General features: G+C 39.2%; 1 protein-coding gene across 5 annotated transcripts; it reads right to left on the reverse strand.

Annotated features, from left to right (window-relative positions):
* Positions 1–273: 273 nt before the first annotated feature.
* LOC141809871 (uncharacterized) lies at positions 274–27,228 on the reverse strand. Of its 5 annotated transcripts, none has more exons than XM_074697096.1 (5): positions 26,780–27,227; positions 13,619–14,108; positions 12,431–12,530; positions 7,291–7,363; positions 4,046–4,570 (listed from the first exon to the last, which is right to left on the reverse strand). In XM_074697096.1, the coding sequence occupies exons 1-4, from the start codon at positions 27,038–27,040 to the stop codon at positions 7,330–7,332; spliced, it is 885 nt and encodes a 294-aa protein (XP_074553197.1). In that variant the 5' UTR covers positions 27,041–27,227; the 3' UTR covers positions 4,046–4,570; positions 7,291–7,329. The 5 variants fall into 5 exon arrangements, with proteins under 5 accessions (XP_074553195.1, XP_074553197.1, XP_074553198.1 ...); XM_074697097.1 differs by having other exon boundaries at positions 4,047–4,513; XM_074697095.1 differs by having other exon boundaries at positions 4,047–4,575.
* Positions 27,229–27,500: the final 272 nt, after the last annotated feature.

Genomic DNA, 27,500 nt, shown 5'->3' on the forward strand with positions numbered 1-27,500 from the left:
CATCATTATTTGTGTGTGTTTTTTTCCCACCAATTTCACCACTCACATTTCTTTATCACATTTTATTTGTTTAGGAACATATCAGCACATTTGAGAGGTTCTTCTGCTGCATCACCTCTGAAAATAAACTTAAAGGTTAATTCAAATAAAAAAACAACAACATTAAAATCTAACGAACAAATCTTTACATTTATAAACATAAACAGTCAATGAATGCTTTAAAGTAAAACGGAAAATACACACAGAAACCAGGCTAGTGTGAAATAACACTGCATTTCCCAGAATGCAACACTTCCAGCTATTGCACAAACATCCTGCTCATATGTTTCTAATATTATATTCTGATAGAGTAAATCTACAGCAGTAGAGACAAGACGATGCTGTTTTGAGGACACAGAAAAATAATAAAACATTATTGTAGTATTTGTGAGACATTTATCTTTTACTTATGACATCTGTGTGCTGCTTTTTACCACAAGTTATAATTAAAGCAATCCCTCACCTTAAAGAATAAAGTCTATGTGCTAAAAAAAAACTGCAGTTCTTCAAATGTCCACTTGAGGGCGGCTGCAGAAACACCAGAGTCCACATACACACCAATTTTAAAAAGCAGAAATAAACCCGTACCAGGAAGAATAACATATTTGATGTACCAGAAAACTCTTTGGATGAATTTGGTGTAAACTGACTTCTTGTTCTCATTTTTGTTCACTCCCTGTTGAGAAGGCACACCGTTAAATCCTTGGAAAACTTGATGATGTGATGATGTGAGCTAGGCTGACTGTGAAACAGGTCCTCAGCAGATTAAAAACATACCATCAGTGCAGCTAACTTTAGCTTTTGTCCTGTTGTGGTTACCTGTTGTGTAGTTTATTGACTTCCCATTTATTACAAACAAATCAACAGTGTTATCTACAGCATCAACAATAATCACAATCTGCGGTGCAACATTGATCAGAAAGTTTTCCTCAGTCCATTCACAGCAAACGTCTGAAGAAAACAACAAATAACTAAACCACAATAAATAACAGCCTCCATGTGAGCATCTACAGCATCTGATATCCGAGTGTTTCTGTCCGTGTGATGTCAAACTGCATCTCAGAGGGAGTACAGCTTCATCTGCTCCTCCATGTCTCCCTCCGTCACCTCCCCCAGTGCTTCCTGGTTCTCCTTCAGCAGGAGAAAGATGGCGGCCAGCTGCTCTTGCTGCACTCTGGGAAATCAGGACACACACACACACATACAGTATTCTATTTAGCAACGAGAAGCAGTGTTTTATTCTATTTTTTTTTTTTATTGTTGTTGTTGTTGTTGTTATTATGATTTATTAAGGCCCAAGCCAGAGAATTGGGGCTAAGACTCTCTTGAAACCTTAAGGATTATTCTTACCACTTTTTTCAACCCCAAATTGCGTGCCTATCGCTTGAGATAAACGTGAACGCACCTAGCAACAAAACTTAGTCGGCTGTGAAAATTTATGAATCCAGTATTAGCACAAAAATATGCTCCATAGCAAACCCTAGTGGCCTAAAACTGCAGCCCCTAGGGCTCCACTGAGATAGAGCCCCGAAATTTTGTATGCGTAACGATCATGCCTAGACTTACAAAAAAGTCTCTCATGACCATTGTGAATTCCAAACAGGAAGTTCGAGATTTGGACTTAAAAATTGGATTTTGGTGATTTATAGGGTATGTATTTGAACGAACTAGTCCGAGGTTTTAGATCAGATCAACTCCAAACTTGGCTTGCGTAGACACATTGATAATTAAAAGTTATTAGACCATTTATAGAATCTCAATGTGCGTGGCCAGGACAAGGGCTAAAAGTTCGGCATTTTTTCAACTATGTCCGATATTCATGAAAATGGATGTTCAGTGTAATGGCCCAGTTGTAACCATGTCATTATTTTCACCAGAAAGTACAGCGCCCCCAAATGGCAACAGGAAGAATTACCGTTACAGGGTACGTATTTCAACCAACTACTCTCAGGTTTTTCATCTAATCAACTCCAAACTTGGCTTCTGTATGCTACACACATTGACGATGAAAAGTTATTTAAAGATTTTTTGTAACTCAATGGGCGTGGCCGCAAATGACCACGAAATTTGACCATTTCAGACGCTTCATGAAAACCTTAATAGCTCTCTTGTACATTGTTGGTTCAGGACCAAAATGCACACAAGCGTTCATAACCACAGCCTGAGTGCATTTCTATCACTTTTTTTTGCAAACATTAATGCTCCATAGCGCCACCCAGGGGCTTGAAACTGCAGCCCTTCCCACTTTGAGCTACAGCCCTGAAATTTTTCACCCATAACTACCATGCCAAGACCCACAAAAAAGTATCTTGAGACCATTGTGAAATCATCAGGTAAACCTCACTAGCTCTCTTGTATTATGTTGCATCAGGACCAGAATGCACACACTTGCTGAGTGTGTCATCCTAAACATTTTTATATGCCTGTAGAGCGCCCCTTACGGTCTACAGGAAGTAATATGATTTTATCTGTCAATTAAAACTCCTCCGTTTCTTTGGATTTGCTCTTCATTTGTGCTCACAAATGTTTTTCAAGCCTTCATAAAGCATCACATATGTTCTGTAGTTAAAGGGTCAGTCTTAAAGGTCAGTCTGACCTTCCACTTGCAAGGAAACAGAACCATCCTGACTCTTTAACTGTCATTTATTTTACTGCACTTAGGATAACCCAATAAACTAACATCAGAGGTCTATATGTGGTTGAGTGTCTGTCGCTGATGTTGTAGAGTAGACTGTGAATATCTGCAGCAGCAGAAACTCAGGATTCTGTTCTAGATGAACTGTAAGCAGAGGAATCCCTCGCTCTGCTATCGTAGGAACCAGTGGGTCACTGAGCGTTGTGATTTCACTGACTATTATTAATGGCTCCAGCTCTGAGTTGACTCTGGTAAACTTTCTGCTGTTCTCAAATGTATGGGCTGAGATTAGAGCCACTGGAAACTGAATTGGAGTCATTATATTGAATTTGAAAGGCTTGATCTGAAGTTTTATTTAAGCTACTGAAAATTCAACTCTCTTCATTCCTTCAGTTCAAAATTTAGTTTCATTCAGTTTAACAACTCAATTTCAGTTCAGTGAAGCATAACCACTATGTCGTTTACATCCATGAGGAAGAGCAAACGAGCACAGATTCATGGAAATCCTCTTCACCTTTGTGAGAAACTGACATTTCAAGCAAACCTGAAATGTCAGTCCCTGGTCTTAGACATCACAAAATGGGGCTTTTTCATCTTGCTCAGGTCAGGAGTACAGCCACAGACTGTTAAGTAATTTTTGTGGTTGTGAAGAGGGTTTCTGTGAATCTGAGCTTGATTACTCTTCCTTAGAGACATAGGCGATAAAATAGTCATGCCAGGCTGAAAATGAAATTGAATTTTGCATTTTTGAATTTAGGGAATATCAAGAGTTGAATTTCCAAGTAAGTTATTTAAACTCTTAAAGCAAACAAATTCATTTCCAAAACATTACAATCAATTTCAAATCATCCTTTTCAAATCCAATGAAAAAATTCAAATTCAGCTTCTCGTGGCATAAATCTCAGCCCATACAAACCTGATAAATCTGCACTACAGGACTTCTCTATTCTTGGTGCTTGTGCTAGCTCCTGCTGCTTCATATTCCTTCAAAACTCACACCAAACATTGTTGCAAAAATTATATTTTTCAGACTATTTAAGGATTTATTGTGTTAGCGCTTTTAATCTTTCTCAAATTTTCCTGGATATTTGCAGAATCCTTAGCAAAATACAAGTTCTAACTCTAAAACAGTGAAAAAACCTAAATCACTGGCTTCGTTTTAACTCTCACCTGGTTGTTGCAACTGCGATTCTACTTCTTCTACTTCTGTTTTAATAGGATATTAAACATATCAGGTATTTAGGTAACAATATTCACTCTTGTGATTCATTATGAACATATGCTGGACCTTGAATAAACCAGCACCAACACCAAACGGTGCATGTGAACATTTTAAACATACTCAGTAAACGACAACTGGCATTGTTTCACACATTTATTGCATTATTTTCCAACATTTAAAGCAAACAGAACTGAAACCTCAAATAAACATCCAAGACCCGAAGCTCAGAAGATGTCAAACTTCTGACTTTTAAATTAAAGCAGTTCATCCGAGAGCCGATAGTTTAAAGTTAGGGTTTTAACTGACAAACTAGACTAAAGTCAGGCGAAACTTCACTTCCATTTAGATCACAGTTTAATAGTTTTAAACAACATCACACTAGTTTCTCTCTGTCTCTAAAACTAGAACTTCACACTCTGAAACTCCTCCTCTTTAAAACTCTCAGCACAAAACTCAGACGGGTAAAAACACAAATTCTTGAAGGCACTTTGGTGTAAAGACGTTTGCTATTCACAAGCAGCTCTGACATGAAACTGAAGGAGTTTATCTCCCTTCAAACTGCAGAGAGGAGACAGCCGAGTCTTTCCTCGGCGCTTGTCATCGTCGTCATAGATCAGCTGGAAGAAAAAAAGACGATGTAAAGAGAAGTTTGGTGTCTGATGTCGATCACTCAGCTGCTCTGTGAAGAGACGTGAAGACCAGATGTCAGATTTCATGATGTGAAACAGACTTTTTCATTCAACAGGAGTGAAATTCAGTGTTTCTAATCTTTAAAAATCTCCAGGCTTAAATCAAACTTGAGGAAAAGAGAGGCTGAATGTCGGTTAGTGTGTGAGTGTGTTTGTCTAAGCACTCACCGTTAGCTGAGGTGTTAGCGGGCAGCATGCAGGGTTAGCAGATGAACGGAAGCTGAAATAAATGATGAAGTAAAGGAAGCAAGAACTTTGTCCTCAGTGACAGTAAGCAGCACCAGAACCAGAATCAGAACCAAAACCAAAGTGGCACAGATGGAGGCAGAAACTGAACAAAGAAACCAGGATCACACACGAAGAGGGATGTGCTGCTGGAAATCGACTATTTTGACCTGATTTGTGACTTCTAAAAGCAGTGTCCTCAAATACTTTGGTCAGGATGTGACAAAAGTCTTATCTGTGCTTTTATTTTGAAATTCTAACATCATGAAAGTGAAGCTTTAACCAATGCAGCAGCAAATCTTATGTACTTGTTTCTGAAACTTAAACTATAAAGAGTTCAGAATAAACGTCACATCTCATTTGACATGTAATTACAAAGTTTGTCCAGCAGAGGGCGTGCACATGCAACATGTAAGCTCTCTGGGTTAGCCAGAAGCAGACAGTAAAAGTAAAAACCTGATTATGAGAAGCATTTTTGGCAGTAACTCAAACTTGATTGTATCTTAATTGTGATTTTAAAAGTATTTAAGGCATCTCTAATTAAGAAAATCTACGTTAAATTAAACTCCTGTACTTAAATGGTTCAAATGTTGGACTCTACTGAATCCTGTGAGGATTTGTTGCAGTGGTTTCAAAGCTGGTTTGCGGCTCATTAATCTGATTTTTGCAGAGACAAAAAATTTCTGTGTAACAAGTAAAAGCACAAAAAATTCTGCTTTTAAAATATTTCATTATAAAAAAGGGAGTGGGTCAGGAGAATACATCATTATTTTGATATACCTCCACATTTAAGCTACTGTGAGGAGTTTTTTTTCAGGCTATACAAAGAAACTGATGTTTTATTTAAAGCCTAATTGTGACACAAGAATTTTTTTTATTTTATTTTTTTTACATTTTCACAGAACTTTTAATAATAAAAAATGATGAGTTCATTTTGAGCTGCAGATTTTTTTTAAAATTATTTTATTGGAGGTTTGACCAGTAAAACTCCTTTTTTCTTTCTTCCATTAAAAAAAATCTGGCTTAAAAGTCTGGATTTGTGTGGAAAAAAACTAACTCTAATCTCAGACTCCTAACTTTAATCTATAAATTCAAAGCTTATTCTCATAATTGTGACAGAGGAAGTCAGAATCCAAAGAAAAAACAGTCTGATTTCTGTAATTAAAATCAGAAGAGTTTTTATTTTTTCCTCTGGATTCCGTCTCAAGAGTTATATTTGGAAAAAAAAGCTTTATTTATATTCTATCCGTGTATTTTCTTACTGGTCTACCAGCCATTCATGTCAGAAATAAAAGTAAAGTCGGTCATGAACCTGACCGTTTAAAATCAGTGGAGTGTTTATAAGACTTTTCTTTTGTGCGTCTCTTCATGTCGTCTAATTGACTCAGTTATGAAGTGGACACTGTGTGTCCTCGCTGATGGAGAAAGTCTCCTTTGTGCTTCCTCCTTAGCTGGCTGAAGCTTCCTATAGGATCCTTTGTGTTTCCTGTATAGATGTCTTATCCCTTGTGAACACACATGACCCACATCGGCCCCCAGTGTCTCAGGCCTCCTTTGTCCCCTCTGCCTGTGTGTGTGTGTGTGTGTGAGTGTACACTGAGGCCTCTCAGGCGAGAAGAAGGTTGCTGTTCTCTGGTTTAGTGATTCCTGGTGTGTGTTTTCTGTGCGCTGAGGTCCAGCAGGAGGTGAACAATAAGAGGATGAGAGCCGCCTCCATCTGTTCTGTGACACACTAAAAGTGTTGGCTGTCACCGTGGGAACAGATGAACCATGTGACCCATTTACCAGGAGAGCCGTGGGGGGGGTGACTCAGGAGGACTGAAGGAGGAGGAGGTCAGTGAAGGCGTCACAGGAGGGACAGGAGGTGTATCAGTACGGATAGACTGATCTCTTATTTAGCACCCATGATTAACAGACTTTGTTTACATTTGATCTTTGCAACGGCTCAAAGAACATGATGGAAATATTTCAGGTGAAGGACATGATCCAAAAAGTGATAAGATGTTGTGCTTTGTCCAAAGGGGGCGTCATGACCAACATGGATTAAAAAGTTCCTTATAGGTGCTTTAAATAAAAAATGTGCCTTAACATTATCTACACCTAAGAGAAGATTGAACCAAGCAACTTAAGTTTGTTCTTTTAGTTTTTATAATTTCTGAACACTTTAATGATATTTTTGTTTCAGCATTGCAAAAAAAATTAAGAAATTCTTACTTTTTCTCTGGATTTTTTTTTTTTAGCATAGGCCTTTACATTGAAAGGACGGTTGCAGAGAAAGAATGAGGACTGTAGCCTCTGAACACGGGGCACTTGCTCAATCAACTGAGTGAATCCGGCTCCCTGAAACCTTTAATATGACCTGGAGTCATTTTATCTGATTTTAAGTCTGCTATCAATCTATCCGTACTCATAGGATGCTGGGGGGTGATGAAGGTCTGGGAATAGTTATTCAGATTATTTCAATGAAAGTATGACCTTACCATGTCCTTCCTAACACCCTGTGTGTCTGCTCAGGTTGATTATAGAGAAGTAAAATCAGATGTAAGCTCTATCCTGAAAAGATAAAGGTTGAGTCAGTCAGACACCCTGCTGAGAGGAAACACACAAACAACCTTGGCCAATCAGCAAACATATGTTGTGGTTGTTGATGCCAAAAAAAGGAAAACCCAAATAAAAATTCAGGGACATGCCTGGATGCTTGAATACAGCTGGAATCAAAAAGGGAGGGCAAGGCTGCGAATCATTCCTGTCATAACTTAATGCAGCTCATTTAATGCTGCTGTTCTATAAAACCTTATCTTCATCTGCTGTGTGTGTAAACTGGATAAATCAGCATTACTCTGATGTATTTGTTCCCTGGTTGATGTCTTCTCCTTCACAGCTTTCTTTTACATTCAATTGTTCCTCCACATTGACAAGAACGTCAGGGGATTAGGACCAAGTGAAAATATTTTAAAAGTAAGGTTGTTAACTTGTAATGCTGCAAAGGTGAAGTCTCAATGTCAAGATACCATAGATGTAATAGAACAAAAATAAAGTTGAATTGTAAAGTTGTTACCCAAAAAAAGTGAAGTCGCAATGTCACAAGACTAAGTGAAGACTAAACTGTAATGTTATGAGATCTATTCCCAATGTTACGAGATTAAAGTTGAGATGTTACAGAGTAAAGTCATTACCCTACGATAGCTGAGTTGTCATGGTACAAGATTAAAATCGTACTGTTACGAGAATCAAGTTGAGATGATCACAAGAAGAAAGCCATAACGTTAAGTGTGCAAAGTCGTATTGTTACAAGATTTAAGACTCAATGTTAGGAAATTTAAGTTGTTACCAAGGTTATAATAGTTAACTAAAACGAAACTTAAAACGAAAAACTAAAATTTAAAATACATTGCAGTTAACTCAAACTAATAAAAACTAGAAAAGAAAACAAAAACGATAAATAAACTAAAGCTTTATCTTGTGTTTACAAAACTAACTGAAATTAATCAAAATTATGGACAAATTGTCCTTAGTTATAGTTTTTGACAATGTTAATAGCCTGTAGGATTTAAATTAATCTGACACATTTTCCCAACCAATTTTACGACAGTTTTCGGCAGTTGTCAGCGCCGTACGGCACCATCACAGGGACGTACTGGGACGTACTTGTTTACTGCACTGACTGGCTGTGCTCTGTGCTGCGACCAAACGTAGTGGAGCAATGAATCAGAGCATCTGTAACAGTTTAATTTCATGTGAGTCTGACTTTATTGTTACAGAGTCCAAGTTTCTAATTATTAAAGCTCATATTATATTGTTTTATATAATTTATGTTAATATTTCTTATATTAAGTTTATATTATTTTCTTGTGATGAAGGCGGCAGCCAACAGTTCAGTATCAGCATTGACTGAGCAGTGAGCACTATGTTGGGCTTGAAAATTAACAGTATTACAAAATATTTACTCTGACCTTTTTGAATCCTGCACCTGGAAAATAAGGTATGAAAAACTAAAACTAAACTGAAACTAAACTAAAACTAAGCCTTGTTGCAAAAATCAAAACTAAATAAAAACTAGAATGCCCGCTCTAAAACTAATTAAAACTAAACTTTAATGGAAAAAAATGTCAAAACTAACTTAAACTGAAGTATAATGACAAATCAAAAACTATTATAACTTTGGTTGTTACAAGAGCAAAGTTCTAACTCTACAAGAGCAAAGCTGTATTGTTAGGATATTAAAATTAAAATGTTATGAGAATCAAGTGACTCCATTACAGGAAAAAAATGCAGTAGTACAAAAAAAAGAATGTCACAAGGATGAAGTCGTAAAAGTTCAAGATTAGAGTCATAATATCATGATACCATAACTCCAGCCTCAGTTGCAGCCTTTATAATTGATGACATGACTTTCAGCTCGTGATCTACTGAGACAAATCTAAAACCTGAAGTTTCTCTGACATTCACGCCCCAAAAAACTGCAAAAATAAAGATTAGCTTTAAAACAAAACATGGAAGTGCGTATGAATGACTTTAACTGATTTGTTTGATCCTGTTTTAAGCTGCCCTGATAAATCTGATTCAAAACACAACATGTCTGGTAGCTGTGGTCACATTTCTGAGGTTTGATGCCCAGCCATGGTTAAAGGCGTGGCAGGTGTTAGACTCTGTAACAAGCAGGAAAAAGAGAAACACTCCAGCTGGGATGGGCTCGGGAAATATTCCCATGAGCAGAGCTCACAGTTTATAGAAACTTAGTGAGGGGAGATGGAATGAGGACTTTGGAAGCGGTTCAACATCAAACTTTTCCCTCTGCTGCAGAAATATTTATTCAACTGTGACGCGATGTAGCCCTGAGACGCAACTCAGACTGAGACGAGGAGGAAACAAAGACGCTCCCTCCTCTCCTCTGAGTCTCTTTAAAACTCGATAGAAACACAATAAAGCGGCGCTGCCAAGGAACATTTTAAGAGTCAAAAAAAAAAGAGCCTCCAATCAGGAGAGCTGCAGACGTTCACTCCCTCCCTGCTGAGGAAAAGAGAAAAACAGCAGAAGTCAAACTGTACTGAGCTGAAGAATGTACTTTTTCCTCCTGTTCACTCACTTTTCTTTCACCGACGGCAAATGTAACAGTGATTACACAACGAATGCCTTTATTCATTTGTGTTTCAGGCCTCAGGAAGTGTAGAGCAGAGGAATGAATGGAGGAGATGCTTAAAAATAAACCCAAAACTGAGACAAAAATAAACTCATTGTTGTTGGAAGAGGGGAAAACTTTTAAAAGCCTCAAAAGCTCAGCTACATGAGAGCCTTGTGTCAAAGAAAAAAAGAAGTGATGAACTGGGTCTTCTAAGCTTACTGGTGCCATTTATTATCTTCATCTGTTGTTACTGTTATTTGTCTCTGTCCGTCTCTCTCTGACCCCAACACGGTCTCAGTTAATAGAAGTTTGTTCTTACCTCTGTAACTCACTAAACACTGTAAAGGTCTCTACTCATGTCCGGTTAAGATGAGATCAGACTCATCTTCCTGCCTTGGTGTTGTCTCTTTGTTTTTGTTTGTTTTACAGATTTTTGCTTGTAAATTTACGACATAAATCTGGATGATGAACAAGGTTAAATTTTAAACTTTTTTTCCTTCTCACCTTTTTTATCTTGTAGATTTGAAATTAATTTTTTATTCACAAGATTTTTCGTTAAAAATTGACATCTTTTTCATAAATGTACAGCTTTCAAGTTTATCCTTGTCAGTTCTTTCAAGAGTGAATTCCCTTGCATTTCATCTTTTCTTCACATGTATCTTGAAAACATAAATCCTATAGATTTATGTCATCCATCTAACAAATTCAGGAGATAATTCTTTAAAATGAATGCCCTGTTTTCACAAATTTAGAGCTTTTATCAGGTCTTTTTACAATTTAATTTTGTAATTTATACATTTTTCCCCTTATATTTCTTAGGTTATAGAGGAAACCTTAGTTTGTTTTTCTGTCTCGGTGGGGCCCTGATCGTTTATTGTCTGGTTCCTGTAATCCTATGTTTTAATACAGTCTTAATATGTCATTGCTTGATTTATCATACTCTTAAATTATTCTTTTATTTTTTTTGCACTGGGCATTAAAGATCCCATAATATGCAAAAATCACTTTATAAAGTCTTTTAGCTAAATTTGTGGGTCTTTGGCTTTCCTCCCAGCCCACAAAATGTGATATTTAATGACAAAACCTGTACTTATTAGTGCTTGTGAATGTAAAATCCTGACCTAAAACGAGCTGTTTGGATTTTGGGGATTTGCCGACGTCAGCAATTCCCTTTTTTGACCAATCAGGAGCAAGTCTGACCTGATTGGCCCACCGGAGCAGATACCCCTAAAACCCCTCCCCGCCCACTCCCCTCCACACTGCTGGAGAGAAATGTTCCAGCTACACTCAGTAAAACTGTGCATGTGTGTGCTAGTCACTTCACGTCCGACTGCTTTCCAACTTTGGACAGTACAACAGAGGGCTAGCGAATAGACTGGTCCTGAATCCAGGGGCATTACCAACCATCCACCAACAAACCTCGGACCCTGGAAATGTGAGTATTTTAAATGCTGTGTGCTGTGGAGCAGATGTAAGAGCTTTTCCTCCTCCCTCTGTCTCTGTGTTAGCTTCAGGATGCTAACTGTAGCTGCGGTTAGCCTGTTGTTTTAGCCTGTAATGTTATCGTAAACGAGCTTCTCTGTTTTCTAAACATTGTGCACTCGGAGCTCGTGGCACCGCTCTCAGTGACGCTGAAGAGCGGGGCCGTATCAGCGGTGGCTCATTTACATATGAAGGCCACGCCCACTAAATCAGAGCGTTCTGAACAGAGGGGCTATGAGAGCCTGGAAACAATGCTGCTGTGCTTGATTTATTGGCTTTTTGGACCAAAACATGTTACTAACATTTCATGAAGACATCAATGATCCATATTAAACTGCAGAAAAGGAGCAGGATATGGGACCTTTAACTCGAGAATATCAACTGACTGTGACTCTAGAGGTCAACAAAGCACAATAAAACACTATTGTCCAGAAGTGATGCCGTAACATAGCGGCTTTATTAAACTATCAGAATATAAAGCTCACTTGGAAATACAAATTTCCATCATTAACTTTTATTCTGCAATAAGTTATGTATTTCAGTGGATAACCTCAAAGTTTATTTTAGTTTCACTTGTTGCAGTAAATTTCTCAACAGTAGTATTTTATTATCTTTATAAACAACTGTATCTACTTTTGTGTCAGTGCCGTTGACTGAATGTAAATGAGCAGCAGAGAAATTCCAACCTCTCTGCGTTAGGGTCACACAGACAGAGAAAATCACACCTTGAAGAAAAAGTCAAACTATTTTTCTCTTCACTTCTTTTAGTTCACATCATTTTTCCTCAAGCTGTTGAGCCGCATGCTTCAGAAAACAGAGCAAAAGCCTCCAACCCGCCTCCAGTAACGCAGGATAAGCATCCCTCAAACCAGGCGGCTCTATATTCATGCAGGTGAAATTCAGGCAACACGGCAGCGAGCAGAAGTGCTTGTAGGTTTGTTTTAGCATGCATATAAACATGCACAGGTATCCAGCCATGGTAGCATCACTGACAAAGTTAGAGAGCTTGGACTGACCTCTGCTCCTCCTCGATCTCCTCCTTGGTCATCAGCGTCTCAAACTTGCTCTGTTTCTTTCCTGGAGTGAACTTCACCGTGTCCTCAGCTGCAGCCACATCTGACACAACAGAGCAGAGGCAGAGGAGAGAATAGAGGTTAAAACAAGAGCAGAAAATCATCCTTTTGACGTTTGGAGGCCTTGTTTTGTTTTTGTTTTTGTTTCATCTAAGAAGTTAATTATTCCAAGAAATTATTAATTAATGGAACATAAAACCAGACTTATATATAATTTTTATGCCAGAGGTCCAGCTACTTCAAACATTTAGATCACTTTGGTGTTTAACTGCTGATTCAACGTCATCGATAACCAGCATGTCACACACACACCTGCTGCTCCACCTGCTGTGTCACAGGCTGCAGAGACAATAAGCAGATTGTCACTGTTGACGGCGGCTGTTGTTCAGAGCTGCCAAGTGCTTAACTGACAGTTTAAGATTAGGTATCACCCCAGTGAGGCAGGTGGCAGCTAAATATCTCTACACGCAAACTTAACCCACTGATGCAGAGCTCAGGAGACCAGAGGTAAACAACGGTTGAAGACTGGACTTCCTGTTTGAGAAAGTAAAAGCTGCTTTATTGAAATCAGCTCAGTGATGTAATATTTCAATCAGATTCAGCTCAGCAAACATACTTTGCTTGAGATTCCACACAGATCTCTTGAGCATTATTCATTGTTTTCTGTACGTCTCGGTCTCTGTTTATGTTTGTGCACAAGCTGCTCAAAGCGATTGTCTCCTGAGGGATTAATAAAGTTATGTGAATTGAATTGAATGTCCCGAGCGGAGCTTAATCTTTGGGATGGATGATTTTCTGCTGGTTGGAATCGGGATGTTTATTATCGTAATGTAAATGTAATGACTGTAAGCCTCCGTCCTGTGCTGCAACACGACGTCTGCATGTGCTGAGAGCTCCACTCTGTTGACTCTTCCTGGAAGTAACTTATCTGTCAGACACAGACGTTTACATCTGCCTGCTTCAGAAACTCAAAGATTATATTTAATGTAAACAGAGTGAGCCTCTCTACGAATCCATCCAACCTGTGAGTTCAGATCCGGTTCTGTTAGTCATAATGCTGTATCAGTGACACCCCATCATGACCCCATGTGCAGGATTTCAACATCAGGCGACTTCAGGCTGAGATCTTACCGTTGTTCAGGACGGTCTCTGCCTCAGGTTCTGGTTTGGGCTCAACAGGAGCCTCTACGACAGTCTCTTCTGTGGGTTCAGGGATCAGCTCTGGTTCAGGCTCAGCCACCACCACAGGTTCTGGTTCAGGCTCTGCAACAACTTCAGGTTCTGGAACAGGTTCAGGTTCTGCTACTGGCTCTGGAGCAGGCTCTGGTACTGCGGCTACTTCTGGGACTGCAACTGATACTGGCACAAGCTCTGGCTCTGGGACAGGCTCTGGTACTTTGACTGGTTCTGGTACGGGCTCTGGCTCCGGTACAGGCTCTGGTACTTTGACTGGTTCTGGTACAGGCTCTGGCTCTGGCTCTGGTACCTTTACTGGTTCTGGTACAGGCTCTGGCTCTGGTGCTTTAACTGGTTCTGGTACAGGCTCTGGTACTTTTACTGGTTCTGGTTCAGGTTCTGGTACTTTAACTGGTTCTGGTACTTTCACAGGTTCAGGGGCGGCCTGGGGAGACAAAGAAAAACAAACTCAGAGTTATTGACTGTTGACATGAGCAGCAGCGTGTTTATCAGCGTCTGCACGATAAAATGTCTCGACTGGTTGTGATGTGGCTGCAGGACTTTGAGACTTAAACGTGTCATAAGTTAACGTAAACAGAGACACAAACAGACCTCAGAAAGCCTCACGGAAACATGGAGACAACATAAATCTGATTGGAAGTACTCTATCCTGGTCCTAGACTGGTGTCTCTGAAACCCTCAGAGTGATGAATCTATAAACAGTAACACGTCTCATGAACGGATCTTTTTAACAGTGGGTGTTAAAAACAGTTTGCAGAGACTCGCGTTGAAGTGATCTCTGTCAGCTGCAGCTCCTTGTTGAAGATCAGCCTCCGCCTGCCACTGACACCGGGACAAACGAAACCCTCTTCAGTGAATGCCAACCTGTCCTCTCCCTGACACCTGACAGCCCACACACACGTACACACACATATATATGGAGAGAGAGACTATATATATGTAACTTGTCAATGAGTGACCTCCCTGCTCATCTGTACTGAAGCACCTGTCTGTCTTTTGTAAAGTGCTGACTTTGCACTGATCGACATTTTGGAGGTGGGTCTGGTTTCTGGTTGAGCCTCTGTGCGGTCACAACAAACAAACATGGCAACGCTGAAGACCTCGAGCACAACTTTCAACTAAGATTTTATTCAAGGATGTTAACATTTTAAAACTAATTCAAAAAGCAAATTTGTTTGTTGTTTCATAATAAAACTATTAGTCCAGCTCTCTGCCAGAGGAGCAGTTCAACAAAGTTTTCATGGAACAAATGTTTTAAACCAGCGTTAGCTTTTTGGGCCCTGTAGCTCTGAGTTAGCTCTTGGATTATTTTGCTAGCTAGTGATTGGCTATTAGGTCCTTTGAGCTCAAATGTATCATCTTGTTACCTATATAATAAAAACGCATTTAATTTTATTTCTGGTCCTCTTAGCTTAGAGTTAGCTTCTGGACAACTATTTCTTCAAGTTAGCGTTTTGGTTCTTCAAGCTGAGAATTAGCTCATTTTTGAGGAACCTTTGTGAGTAATTTCAGCTTACGAGTTAGCTTGTAGTTTGTTTATGCCTTGGAATTAGCTTCTGGATGCCTTTAGCTTTCGAGCTAGCTTCTGGATCCTTTTGGCTTTGGAGTTAGCTTTTGAGGGTTTTAAGCTTTTGGTTAGCTCTTGGGTTCCTTCAGCACAGTGATACAGGCTAGGTTTCTTTAGCATTGCATTGTTTTTGGTGTAGTTGAGTTCAAATTTAGCTTCTTTATCTGTTTAACTTAAAATTAGCTTTTCAGCCTCAATAACTTGGTACTGATGCCTAAGTTAGTAGTGATAATAGTGTCCAGTATATTTTTCGCAAAGCTACAAAAACAATGTATAAACCTATTCCTTGGTAATTTTAGTACCCCAGGAAATAAAATGAAGAATGAAATATATTTATATATATTTACAAGGAGAAGAAAAGATGTGGTCAAAACAAGGACTGTTGGTGTGTTATGGGATAAGTCGGTCTCGATCCGGACTGACTCCACTGTCCTGCCACTAATGACTCATTCAGTGACAACTGGTGGCACCAGGGGGGGTTGTACAGTGAAATGAATAAGGTCTGACTGTTTTAAACTAGTCCTGCCGGCCCCCTGCTGTCAGCCTGCTCTAATCCCACAGCGCCCCCCACCTTCCCTCACACCCTCAAACTGGAATAGCATCTGTCTGATAAATGAACTAAACACTTGTCCTTTCCTCTGCCTCTGGATTCCTGAACGATGATACAACAATCTCAACACCAAAGAGCCGACTCGCTGAGATGAAGTGTTCTGGGCCATGATGCTAAATGCAGACTCATTAAATCATTTCATGACTCAGCTGGATGATAAATTATATTCTTTGGGGAGTCTGAGGCCCGGAGTACTGCCGGCCTAAATTGGTCAAATATGCTGGTTGGATGAGTAAGCCATTAATGAGATCATTGTGAAGAGAGTTTCTGTTTCAGGCAATCTCTGTTTTATTTCTGGTTTGGAGGATGAATCAACCAAAAACCATGAGAGGGAATCATGGGAGTCCATTACTGACAAGAGGAGATGAAACAGACAGAAGGATCAGAAACTCATGATCCTAACATGTTAAACCCAGAATAAACAGGACTACAAATGACAAACAAAGGAAATGAGTTCACTAGATCAACAGCTGCAACAGTTTGAGAAAAAATAACACTAAATAAAGATCATGAGTTGCAAAACAATTTAAGAAATATTATTTTGAGTGTCCAAATCAAGATTAAAAGACATCCAATTATAGAAAACTAAATATAGACTGACTCTGAATAACGATTTTGTTCTTTATTATTTTGATTGTGCAACTAGAATAAGATTATATTTCAAAGCTACTTTATCATGATTGAGTTATTAAATCAAGATTATGTCACTCTGAATATCAAAAAAACTTAATTAAGATAACTTTTATAGGTCATACAAACTGAGATTATAGAGACATTTGAGTAGGAAATGCTGATTCTGAGTAATATCAAGATTAAAGTCAGTTATTTGCAACTGAAATTAAGATTATAGCATGTCAAAGAATTTTGGTGAGACTATTCAGCCAAGATTATGGGTAATTAAGTCTCTATTATGATACCATATCAAGATAACGAATATATAATCTAAGGTAGGTTACATACATAATCAAAATTATACAATACGAAATCTGGATTAAAATTCATGAGGTTGTAAAAATAAAATTTGAGTTAATGATGAAAAGTCATTAAATCAAGATACATGACTACATCAAGATAATAAAAAACTAAATTAAAGTAACAAAACTTTTAATTATGATAATGAATGACTGATTTAAGATTATGTAAGACTAAAGCGAGGATTGTCTTACTGAGGATGAACTAAACTGCCAAACAAACTAAAAGATGTAATTTCAAGAAGCTGTGAGACATTTAGGGAAACAAGACGCCCAGATTAGTCTGAGTAATTCGGGCCTTTGCGACCTCTCAGAGTGTTTCCTGATAAATATATCCGTAACATTACCCTGAGTGCTTCTCTCTTAAAAGCCATTTTAGCTCTGTAACAGGGCACAGAGGATGGGCATTAGATCTCCTGGCATGTGTGGCGTTGAGCGAACAACCTGAGCAAACACTAAAGAGGAAGTAGTGAGGGGGCCCGAGGCTGTCCATGTGAGGCTGGCAAGCTGTTCGTCCAGCGGAGGAGACGGTGGAGTGTGTCTCGTTTTTTACCGTTTGACAGAGGGCAAATGAGTTCCTCACACTCTTAATGCAGGATCTAATAAATACTAGTGCTTTCTTCTATGTTGCAGTACAGAGGCAGCAGGGTGTGTGTGTGTGTGCGTTTGTGTGTGTGTGCGTGTGTGAGGGGGGCATCTGTGTGAGATAGACAGTTGTTGTGGCAGAGAGCCTCCATCTCTGCCCAGTGTCTCTGTTCAAACACAGACCCATTGTTCCCCTTCAGCTCTCGGCCTCGTCTCTACTTCAGCTCTGTGACGCCGCCTCCATAAGCGAGAGAGACAGTGAGACACTTCCACTCTGTTCTCTGCAGGGAAAACGTCTGCAGGAGTGTCTGCTGCCCTGGACCAAAAACTCAAAACACACCAGTGCAGGTGAACTCAGTTCACCTCCACATCTGCTCGGCGTTATTTTCAGACGAAACTAACACTGTGAGCTGTTTGTTGGACTCAAAAACCATGTTATTTTGTGCAAACACAACAAAGCATTTAACAAACATTTCTGGGTTTCTTTTTTCAGTTCTGACCGTTACAAAACTAACTTAATCATTACGAGTCATGACCCCGAAGAGCAACATCGCAGGTGTTAGAGGCCCCGCCCCCACACCCATCACTTGCAGCTGTCAGGCAGTAAACTCACAGCCAGTCTGAAACAAATGTCACTGACACCAGTGTTTTGATGTAAAATATTTTACCCTGTTTTAAGCACTTAGGGCGCCCCATGTACAGAAGCTATAGTCTTTGTTTAGTTTTCCTATTAAACATCTAACGGCGAAAATGTATACAGCTTTAAAAATGCTGTCTCATTCTTGATATAATATTCAATCTTTGGTCAACAACATATAACCAACACCAGGAATTATCTTATGATCCTAAGGTTGAGAATCATTGTTATAAGGCAGTATCAGATACCAATCCCTCTGAATTATCATCTGCATAGGAAGATTTTGAACCTGGTGTCAAAGCTTAATGAAATAAAAATGTTGTATTAACAAGAGTCAGTGGATCTCATGTAGAGACAGACCGATAAGGATTTTTCCCTCTAATTGTTGACTTTGACGCCCTCTGTGGACAAAGTGTTTATTGTTGACTGTCCCATACAAGTACAAGTATCTTCTCTGGACTCTGTGCTGTGTGGGGATGGGTATCGAATTAGGTATCTATACTAGGTTCTATAGGTACCGACCAAATTCTATCAAACATACCAGGTATCGATTCACATTAAATCGAAAGGTACCATGGCTAGGTACCTAAACACATCCTTGTGACTGAGAGGGAGTGGAAGAGTAGTCAATTTTCCATGCTGGACATGAACTCAGCATTGCAAGGTTATATATTGAAGAATAAATGTAAAATTGAAAAAGTTTGATATTTTATTCTTAAACAAATGATATTTTTTACCACATAAACAAAAAAAAAGTACTGAAAATTGGTACTATTGATTACCGAAACCAATTGCCAGGTACCAGACATCGGTACCATATCGTTTCAAATGTGAAAGGTACCCATCCCTGCTGCTGTGGCACATGTCAAACTTGTCGCTTGGTCTGATGCCTGCCCCCCTACCAGTGGTTTCTGACATTCAAGCTGACTGTAAAGAAGCACTTCCTGTTCTTGTTGATGGTCTCGTTTACCTCTAAAGGTCATAAGGAGACATTCGTATTAATTTCAGTCCATTACATAACCAGTGAAAAACTCCTCACTGGAGCTTTAAATATGTTTGCCAAAGCCTTCTCTCTTAAGCCAGACTTGGTGGTGACTTAAGTCCAGATAAAATCTTAACTAGCATCATCCCTGGCCTTTAAAACACCATTTCAGATTCATCAGTTCTGGTAAAGGACAAGACATAAGCGTGTTATGTACAGAAAGTTTCATCACGGTATGAGGTTCCTTCAGTTATACATGAATTACCTCACAGTCTGTATTCTTGTGTTATTTAGGAGGAGCAATCATTCCACTGGATGTCTGAAAGACGTCTGCGGAGCCCGGATGAGCTGGGAAACTCAATCATTGGCTTTTCTCTAAAATAAGAATATTTGCTGTTTTTTCCTTGGAATTTATGCCCATGAATGTCAGGTCTTTGGGGTTTTAAACATTTGTTGGATGAAAGAAGAAATCTAAGGATGTCACTTAAGATTTTATGAGTCCAATAAAAGGATCTTGTCTGTCTGAATCAGCTTTCTTATTCAAACAAGGTAGACACCAGCATCTCTGTGCTGTTTGGTTTCTCTTAAAGACTGTTACTCTTATAAAAAGCTCCTGCCTGACTCCATAAAACTGTATTTGCAGGATCCTGAAGTTAGCACTCAGGACTGAGTGTGGCGGCAGCAGCAGCAGCCCTGGTGTTTTGGCACCCACCACTTACCACAGTCAAGAAATGAGCTGCCATGTTGTGTTATGAAGCCATTGTTTGCTCCTGGATTTGATGCTCAGCCAACAGCAAAGGTTCAATCAGCCAGACCAGATCAGACATAACCAGACCAGACCATGCCAGACCAGGCCTCAGAGGGAGGAGGGACAGGAACTGGGCTGGGCCAAGGGGGAAATACCAAGAGAGGTATGTGTAATGATAAAACAGTCGCTGGTAGCCCATAATGCACTGCTGTTCACAGTCTGATGTAAGCCAAAGAGATGAGAGGTCTGTGAATGCCACAGTGGCCATGCCCACTGGATGACTCATACTTAGAGGACTCACTCAGGGGGTGTGATATGAAGATAAGACCTAAAAATCTGGATTTATCCTGAGGCATCTTGAGGTCTTTTATCCTCCTTGGGCTGAAGTGATGATTATTTTAATGTTTTTTCAATTATTCTGGTGATCAATCGTTTAAGACTTGCCTTTGGTGCCGCAGAGTTCTCTGTGTTGGGACTGAAAAGATGCTTTTTGTTTTTCTACTTGACTATGCATGCATGAAAGGGATGCCTTCACCCACATTAGTCGGGGTTTCCCAGTTTACTGTTCTATCCACTCTCCTTTCCTCTCCAAATAAAAGGTGTAAAAGCTGAAAAATACATCTAACTTGCTGCATACTTGCATGAGGAGGATGAACTATCAGAAATTTGAGTGACAGGATCAACAGAGAGGACTCTGCATGATGTTGCTGACAGGATATTATATGTTGTAATATTTGCATTATGACAACAAATAAAACCTATAGCGGCTCCGTTGCAGGGATTTAAACAAAGCCTCGAGGCTTTTTATTAATCAAGTCACAAGAGTTATTTGAGGAATCATTTTTAGCCCTACTGTACATAATGTACCCACAGTTTCACTTCTGGATATTTAGTAAGACTGTTTCATTAGCAATAGGTCAAGAGACGGGATGATAAATCATTATATTAGGTAAACGAGGGGAAGAGGGACACTTGGAGCAGCCCTGTGATTACACAGAAACATACAGACTAAACTCCCTCTCTGAAGTAAGCAGACAGCTGCTCTGACACCATCTTTCCTCCTTCAAACTGCTCCAATGTGTGCACACTCACATCTCCATATATGGACAGCTGCATTGCTACAAGTATCAAGGCGGTGAGTTTTAAAAAATGACAATGAGAAGAAATGTTGAGGTGTTTGAATGCTGAGGAGCACATTTAACGTAGTGTTTACTTTTTTCTGCAGACTTGGAGCCATTTCCTTCACTCACACTCCTCTTTTTCAAACAAAAGCATCACTTTTTGTACTTAATGCATTGAAAAGCATCCATGAACTAAATTTAAAAAAAAACTAATTTTTTAACACACTTTTTTTTTGTTACCATGCAGCAGTTTGTCCTGTTGCCATTTTAGGCTACACGATAGATGAAGGTGGAGCCAACGCAGCTGTAACTTAAGAAGAGGGAACATGCTAAGCACATAAATGTCAGGGAGGCACATCGGCTCCTGGGCTGATGACAGTGATACATGGAGTGTATGTAGGAATGTAAATCTATAAACAGGAAGCTGCCACAGCCAGGTGCTGAGGCAGAGAACAGCCTGAACTCAGAAACATTGTTATTACCAAGTTTATCCATATTCAGGAGGAGTGCTTTGGTTACACTGTAAAATATATTGGTTAAAACTTCTGTGTAGAAAAATGCATCATCTGAAAATGGTAAACTGAAGTTCTTGACTGGCTAACAAACAGGCTAATACTTACAGGTACAAGACCACTGTATAACTCTAACAAACCGTAGCTTAAGTTTCCAGACCCCAGTTCAGAGTGTTATACCAAAGCTAACAGGGCTTGAGTCAGAATACCACGCTAACCATCAAAGCTTGAGCAAATAAACCCAGATTATCTCAACATTCAGGGGCTATATCTAGCTAATACCACCTTGTGGTATCATGTTAACAGGCTAAGGCTAAAGCTAACAGGTCCGCCATTCTTGTTATCATCCTAGCATATTTAAAGCTAAAAGACCAAAGTCAGGCTAACTTCTGGGGTTTAAGCTAACATGTCCCAAGTTGAAGTATTTGCTAATGCTAGCAAACTAAAGCTTAACTGTTAAAAATGACCATTTCCTAGTTAATCATTTGATAGCAAAAGACTTGGGCTAATGCTGGAAAATCCTGCATTGCATTGAAATGCCAACAAACTGATGTTAAAGCTAACAAGTCCAAAACCTTGATTCACGCTAACAGATTAGAACTATGGCTAACTGGTTTGATAACTGATGAAATCGGGCTAACTAATCTGAGATCAGGATATTATGGGATTTGGCTAACAATATTGTAAACAAGTACCAGGTTGTGCTATAATGCTAACAGACTAAGACTTCAGCCTATAGAAAAAGACCAAAGCTAATGCTAACTGGTGAAAGGCTTTGATATACTACTTGCAGGCTTTAAAGCTAAAAATGCCACAATATGACAAGCTAACTTACTTGCCCCTAAGTGAGCAGGTTTCTTAAGTTTATCACCACATGCTAACAGACTAGCTTCCAGCATTGTAAACTATGCTGACAGGTTAAGTCTAAGCCCAGGATGTACAATTACTGACTCGTGACATCAGGCTAACTAGTCCCAACGAATAATTTTATTACAACTGACTAAGACTGATGCTCAGTTATGTCAAGCTAACACACTGAGACTGAAGTTAGCTTGTTCTTGCTAATGGTAGCATGCTAAAATGTTCAAGCTCGTGATATTGAATCAATAGCCAGTGGGCTAAGCTCAAGTATTGATACATTTAACAAAGACAATGACTAAAGCTAACAGGTTTGGGTTATGCCACAAAATGATATTCTAAAATACTAAGTTAGCATGTTTACTAGGCTCATTAAACCTTGCTAACAGATATGCTGACAGAGTCTTAAGCTAACAGGTTCCAGCTTGTAGCATCTTGCTAACACTATAACACTAACAAGGACCAGTTTTGTTGAATTTGACTGTTTAAACCATCTATAAAAGCTCTACATGTTAATTTAAAAATGTTTTTGGCTGTAACATTATGAATCCAGAACTTTCACTGTTAAAGACATATTTTCAATGATGTCTCTGTACTCCTAAAGTAAAGGATGCTCTTTTGTGTCACGCTTCGAGAAAACCAGCATACAGTATGACTCCCACAACTGTCAGTCAGGTCAGATGAAGCAGGAACAAGCCTTTCTGTGTTTGTGCCCCACAAACAGCGACCTCCTTTATGTGGACGTTTACGCAGAGAAAACTGTAAAACACACCATGAAGCTGCTGTGACACACACGTACAGAGTGTTATCAGTGAAAGTGAAGGGTGTGACGGAAGGGTTTAAGCTGCTCTGTATCACGTTGCCACATGATTTGTGAGCATGTAACTTAAACAGCAGACTGAAAAGCAAAGGTCTGTTTACACAAGGCTTAGAGCAACATCACATTTCACTTTTATCAAATACAGTAGAAGATTTACTGTCTTTCTTTCTGATTATCTGTTGATAATTTCAAACTGTTTATTTTTTCCCAACACATATTTCTCCTGAGGAAAATGATACAATTTCTTAATGCTCACATACTTTATGTCTGGCTACAAGAAAGTGAATGCTGGAACCAGTAGCAGAGAAATCTACTCACTGAGACTCTATTAACACTTTTTTAAAATGCCTTTAGGCCGGCTAAGACGCCAATCTGTCCGTCATGTGTCTCTAAGTTGTCCAGCTGACCACCTCCGAGCTCAGATTTAGTCAGCAGATCTTTCCCTCAACTTGCTCTCTGGTATTAAACCTCAGGGCTCATCTCCATTTTTTGGCTCAATATAACCAAAACAACAGCCAAGACATGCACTGATAAGAAATTTTTCTGTTAACATCTACACCCAGATCAAATGCCAACAATGCCAGAAAATACGAAAGGTTAAATTCCTCCGCAGAACACCATGGAAAGTGGTTTGGGGAGACAAACATGTTTGTTAGTCAAAACCACATGTGCACATGTGATTTATACTGCTTATTTCGGGACTGAAAGTCAAAAATCCTGTTGAAACCTTTGCATGTTGGTAGAATCTTAGCACCAAATTTGAGGATGCTGCAAACTCAAGTTTCAGAATGTTTTTTTAAAGCATCTTGATACAACTTGAAATGTAATTAAGTATTTGCTTTGTTACTGTTCTAAACATGCTAGCGAGGGTGAGATCTTAAAGCTCAGGCACAAGATGACCCTGTTTACAGCCCCAGAGCCAATTACACTTGGAGCAAAGATGGTTAACTTTGCAGTGCTCCTCAAGTATTTAGCAGTTAGCGACAAATGTCTTCCAGGTAAGACTTTCTGTTCTGCGTGCTGCATTGTTTACACATCACTCAGCAACTTAGGAAGTGACCAAGAGATCACACTACAAATGTTCCAGGGTCGCTGGATGAATTTCTGGCCTTAAGGTAAGAAACACTCAGAACACAGTCAAAACTTTGCACAAAAAACAGGGACAGCAGGTAACTGCAACACTTTGGTTTGCAGAGTGTGGCTAACACTTGCAGAGCTAGCATCACAACTTCTGTCATCTGTGCAGGTTGATGTCTACATCTCTGTGCTAGTTACATGTCAGTTTGGAAATATTTACTAGATCAATATACCAACAGACCACACCATGCTTCAAGACAACATCTGTCATCTGTGTTTGTTTACATCTAGGTAGTAGAGCTGTATAGCATTATGACAATGGCCATTAACCAGAGCTACAGCCCAGCTAGAGGTGGGTGGCTACACTTTACTTTAGACAACATTTCTGTTATAGCAGGCCAATAATATTCAAATTTATCAAAAGCTTGATCAACTGACCAGCAAGTCTGGCGGATGGTTTATTTTCAAATATTAAAAAACCAACATGTCCTTAGCTTGGGTTGAAAGCATAATAAAGTTTTATCCTTCAAATATGTTGTTAAAATTAACCTTATAATCTCTTGGATCACTACTTCTGTCAAAAGAACTTCTTCTCACTCATTAGTTTCTAGTAGGTCTCAGTTTCACTGTAAATAATAAGTCACAGAAGCTTCACACTGATTAATTCAGGTGGTATGAGGAAAAACGTACCCATTTATTATGAGTAACAGAAACTGCTTATATCGGAGATTTTAGATGCATTCCGATACGATAACAATACTTGTTTTTTTGCTGATATCGGACCGATATCCGATATCAATATCGGACTGGGACACCTCTACAGATTTGGCCCTCCGGGTGAATGTTTTCAATAAAATAGGTTGGGGCCAACACAAAAGACTTTTGTGCTTCTGTTTTCTGTCTTCTGTTAAGTAAACCATCATCAACCGCTGAATTGTGATTTAACAGAGGTAGAACAGCTTCAGCCACTTCAACACTAATGGATGACCAGCCTGTGGTGTTCCTGAATAAGCAAGAAGGAATAGCACCAGACGTCCCCATTCTCAAACATCACATGAAGCCATGTGAAGGCGACGCACCCATCTCTACCCCTCCCTGCAGCAGCAGACTCAATTTCATGGACATGTGACACCGTGAACATACACAGGTGTAAATATAGGATTCATGTTGGACACCAAATATAGTGCAACGAGTTTGTTGCATGTTATAGCCGCTGTGTGCACATTCTTCAGGCTTTTTAAAGGTTGTGCTCCTGCAGGAGGAAGAAGGTCAGAAGGATCCAACAGACCGAGGTCAAAATGCAAAATGACCTCTGGAGACTGACTGTGTCCAGAGAGGCATCTGTAACTGCTGCTGGCTAAACTGGATTTGCATGTCAGGTTATAGCCACAGTAACATTCAAATTCTGCAACAACACAAGGCGCCCACTGTGCTCCTTGAAACACACATAAATTTTGTTACTGTGAGAGCACGCATGTCTGCTACTCAGGGAAGGATGCTGATGACTACATTTGGATGTGAAGCAGCCAAACATAAACTATGACAAGGCCGGAGAAGATAAGAGTTCATCTTTATCTGGCGTGCAAATTGAAATTAACTTCCTGAATCAATATCAGATGGGAATTCTGAACCTGAGTATGTAAATACTTCAAAATAAAAAGTAAATTCAAACCAAGATGTAAGTAACATTTACATTGTAGGTTCTGAGTGTCTGCATCTTTACGAAACAAACTTTTTTTTTTAAGAGTCAGCCTGCAAACACTGGATACAGCGTAAAGTGTTTTAAAATCAGTATGAGAAAATACCAAACAAACAAGAAGAGCTGAATAGAAACATTGAAATCAAACTTAACCAGGCGGAAAGGTTCAAGTAAGAACTAAAACTTTAAAGCTCTTATGAGTGGGTTTTAGTGGGTTATAAAATGGGATAAATCTCAAACTGAAAAGACTTTTGGAGCGACATACATAAAACAAACCCTCAGCAACAGGACTGATTTGTTTAGCTATTTGTATCCCTGATGAAAGCTGCAGAAACATCTTCCTTTTTATATCTTTGATATTTTCCATGCCACAGATATGTTGTGAACTAGACTTTCAAAACAAATCAGGATGAGGTTTCCCTCTCAGAAAATACAGAGGTTAAACTTCCTGGTTTGTCCAAAGGGGGTGCCCAAGTTAACACAAGCTGAGAGTTCCTCATAGAGAACCAGTAAAATACTCTACAATACAGAAAATCAAACATTTCTATTTTACTTACATAAAGAAGTGCAATATATTGTGAAAAGCTTAAAAATTTTGTTGGAAAAGGCAAAATATTTCCTAATGTTCCTTTGATTTTCTGAAAAATGTCTGCAAGAAGCAGTGTCTAAACCTTCCGTTGACTTGAAATTAAACACTTTGAGACATGTTTGAATCTTTATGAACTTGATGTTTTTAACATCTCCATTGCCAACACGAAATTCAAATTCACTTTTATTGTCAACCAGACATTTCTAGTTAAGAACAATTCATTTGTACAAACAAAAATAAATTTGTTGAGTTCTTGAGGGAGAAAAGTGATTTCAAGTCAAATTAATTCGTTATGTATGACACAACAGCGCGGTCTTACCTTTACCGGCGACTCTTTGATCTCAGCAGCTTTGATGGTCTCTACAGCCGGGGCAGGAGGCTCTACTTTGGGCGCGGGAGGGATATGTTGACCCAGAGCTCTGGACGGAGGGATGTCATCTCCGTAGCCGACTTGGGGCTTCTTTTTCGCGGCTGAGGATGAGGAGGCGTCGGGCTTCTTGCTCAGGAGTGAAGTAGCGAAATAGATGGCAACAACAGTGAAGAGGATGGCGGGGATGATAACGGCTGGGTCCAGGTCCATGGTGCCGGATTTATGGAGAAAAAGTTCTTAAAAGTGAAAAGTGTGTAAATGTCAGGAGTGTGTGTGCGTGTGTGTGTTTGAAAGAAGGAGGAGGGTGTGTGTTAATCAGGCTGCAGTAACACACACACTGAGCTCAGCTGTGTCCCGCCTCTCCTCACAATCTGCACTGAACAGCTGTCAACGGAAGCAGCGAGCGAAACAACGACCCACATCCGGGTGTGCCTTCAAAATAAAAGCACTAACAGGAAACAGGTGCAAAAATTATTAAAGAAATATTTACGCAATGATTAAACATCTGTAAAACAAAAATAAAATTCGCTAAATATAAAATATGAATAAATAAGTTAAGTATCAGTTTTAATAAGATGTAAAATAAATTAGTATGGAGATTAAAAAAAAAAAAAGAATAAATTATCCAGAATAAGTAACACTTTTAATTGCAAAATAAATAAATAAATGC

The sequence above is a fragment of the Halichoeres trimaculatus genome, unplaced genomic scaffold (assembly GCF_033239565.1).
Source record: "Halichoeres trimaculatus isolate MK-OKI-2021-1 unplaced genomic scaffold, fHalTri1.1 fHalTri1_scaffold_20, whole genome shotgun sequence".
NCBI classification, from domain to species: Eukaryota; Metazoa; Chordata; class Actinopteri; order Labriformes; family Labridae; genus Halichoeres; species Halichoeres trimaculatus.

Coding starts and splice junctions, on each gene's coding strand:
- LOC141809871 (XM_074697094.1), bottom strand. CDS start 27,040: ATGGACCTGGACCCAGCCGTTATCATCCCCGCCATCCTCTTCACTGTT. Junction 14,109..26,779: donor TCAAAGAGTCGCCGGTAAAG/GTAAGACCGCGC, acceptor TTGTCTCCCCAG/GCCGCCCCTGAACCTGTGAA. Junction 12,531..13,618: donor AGAGACCGTCCTGAACAACG/GTAAGATCTCAG, acceptor CTGTTGTGTCAG/ATGTGGCTGCAGCTGAGGAC.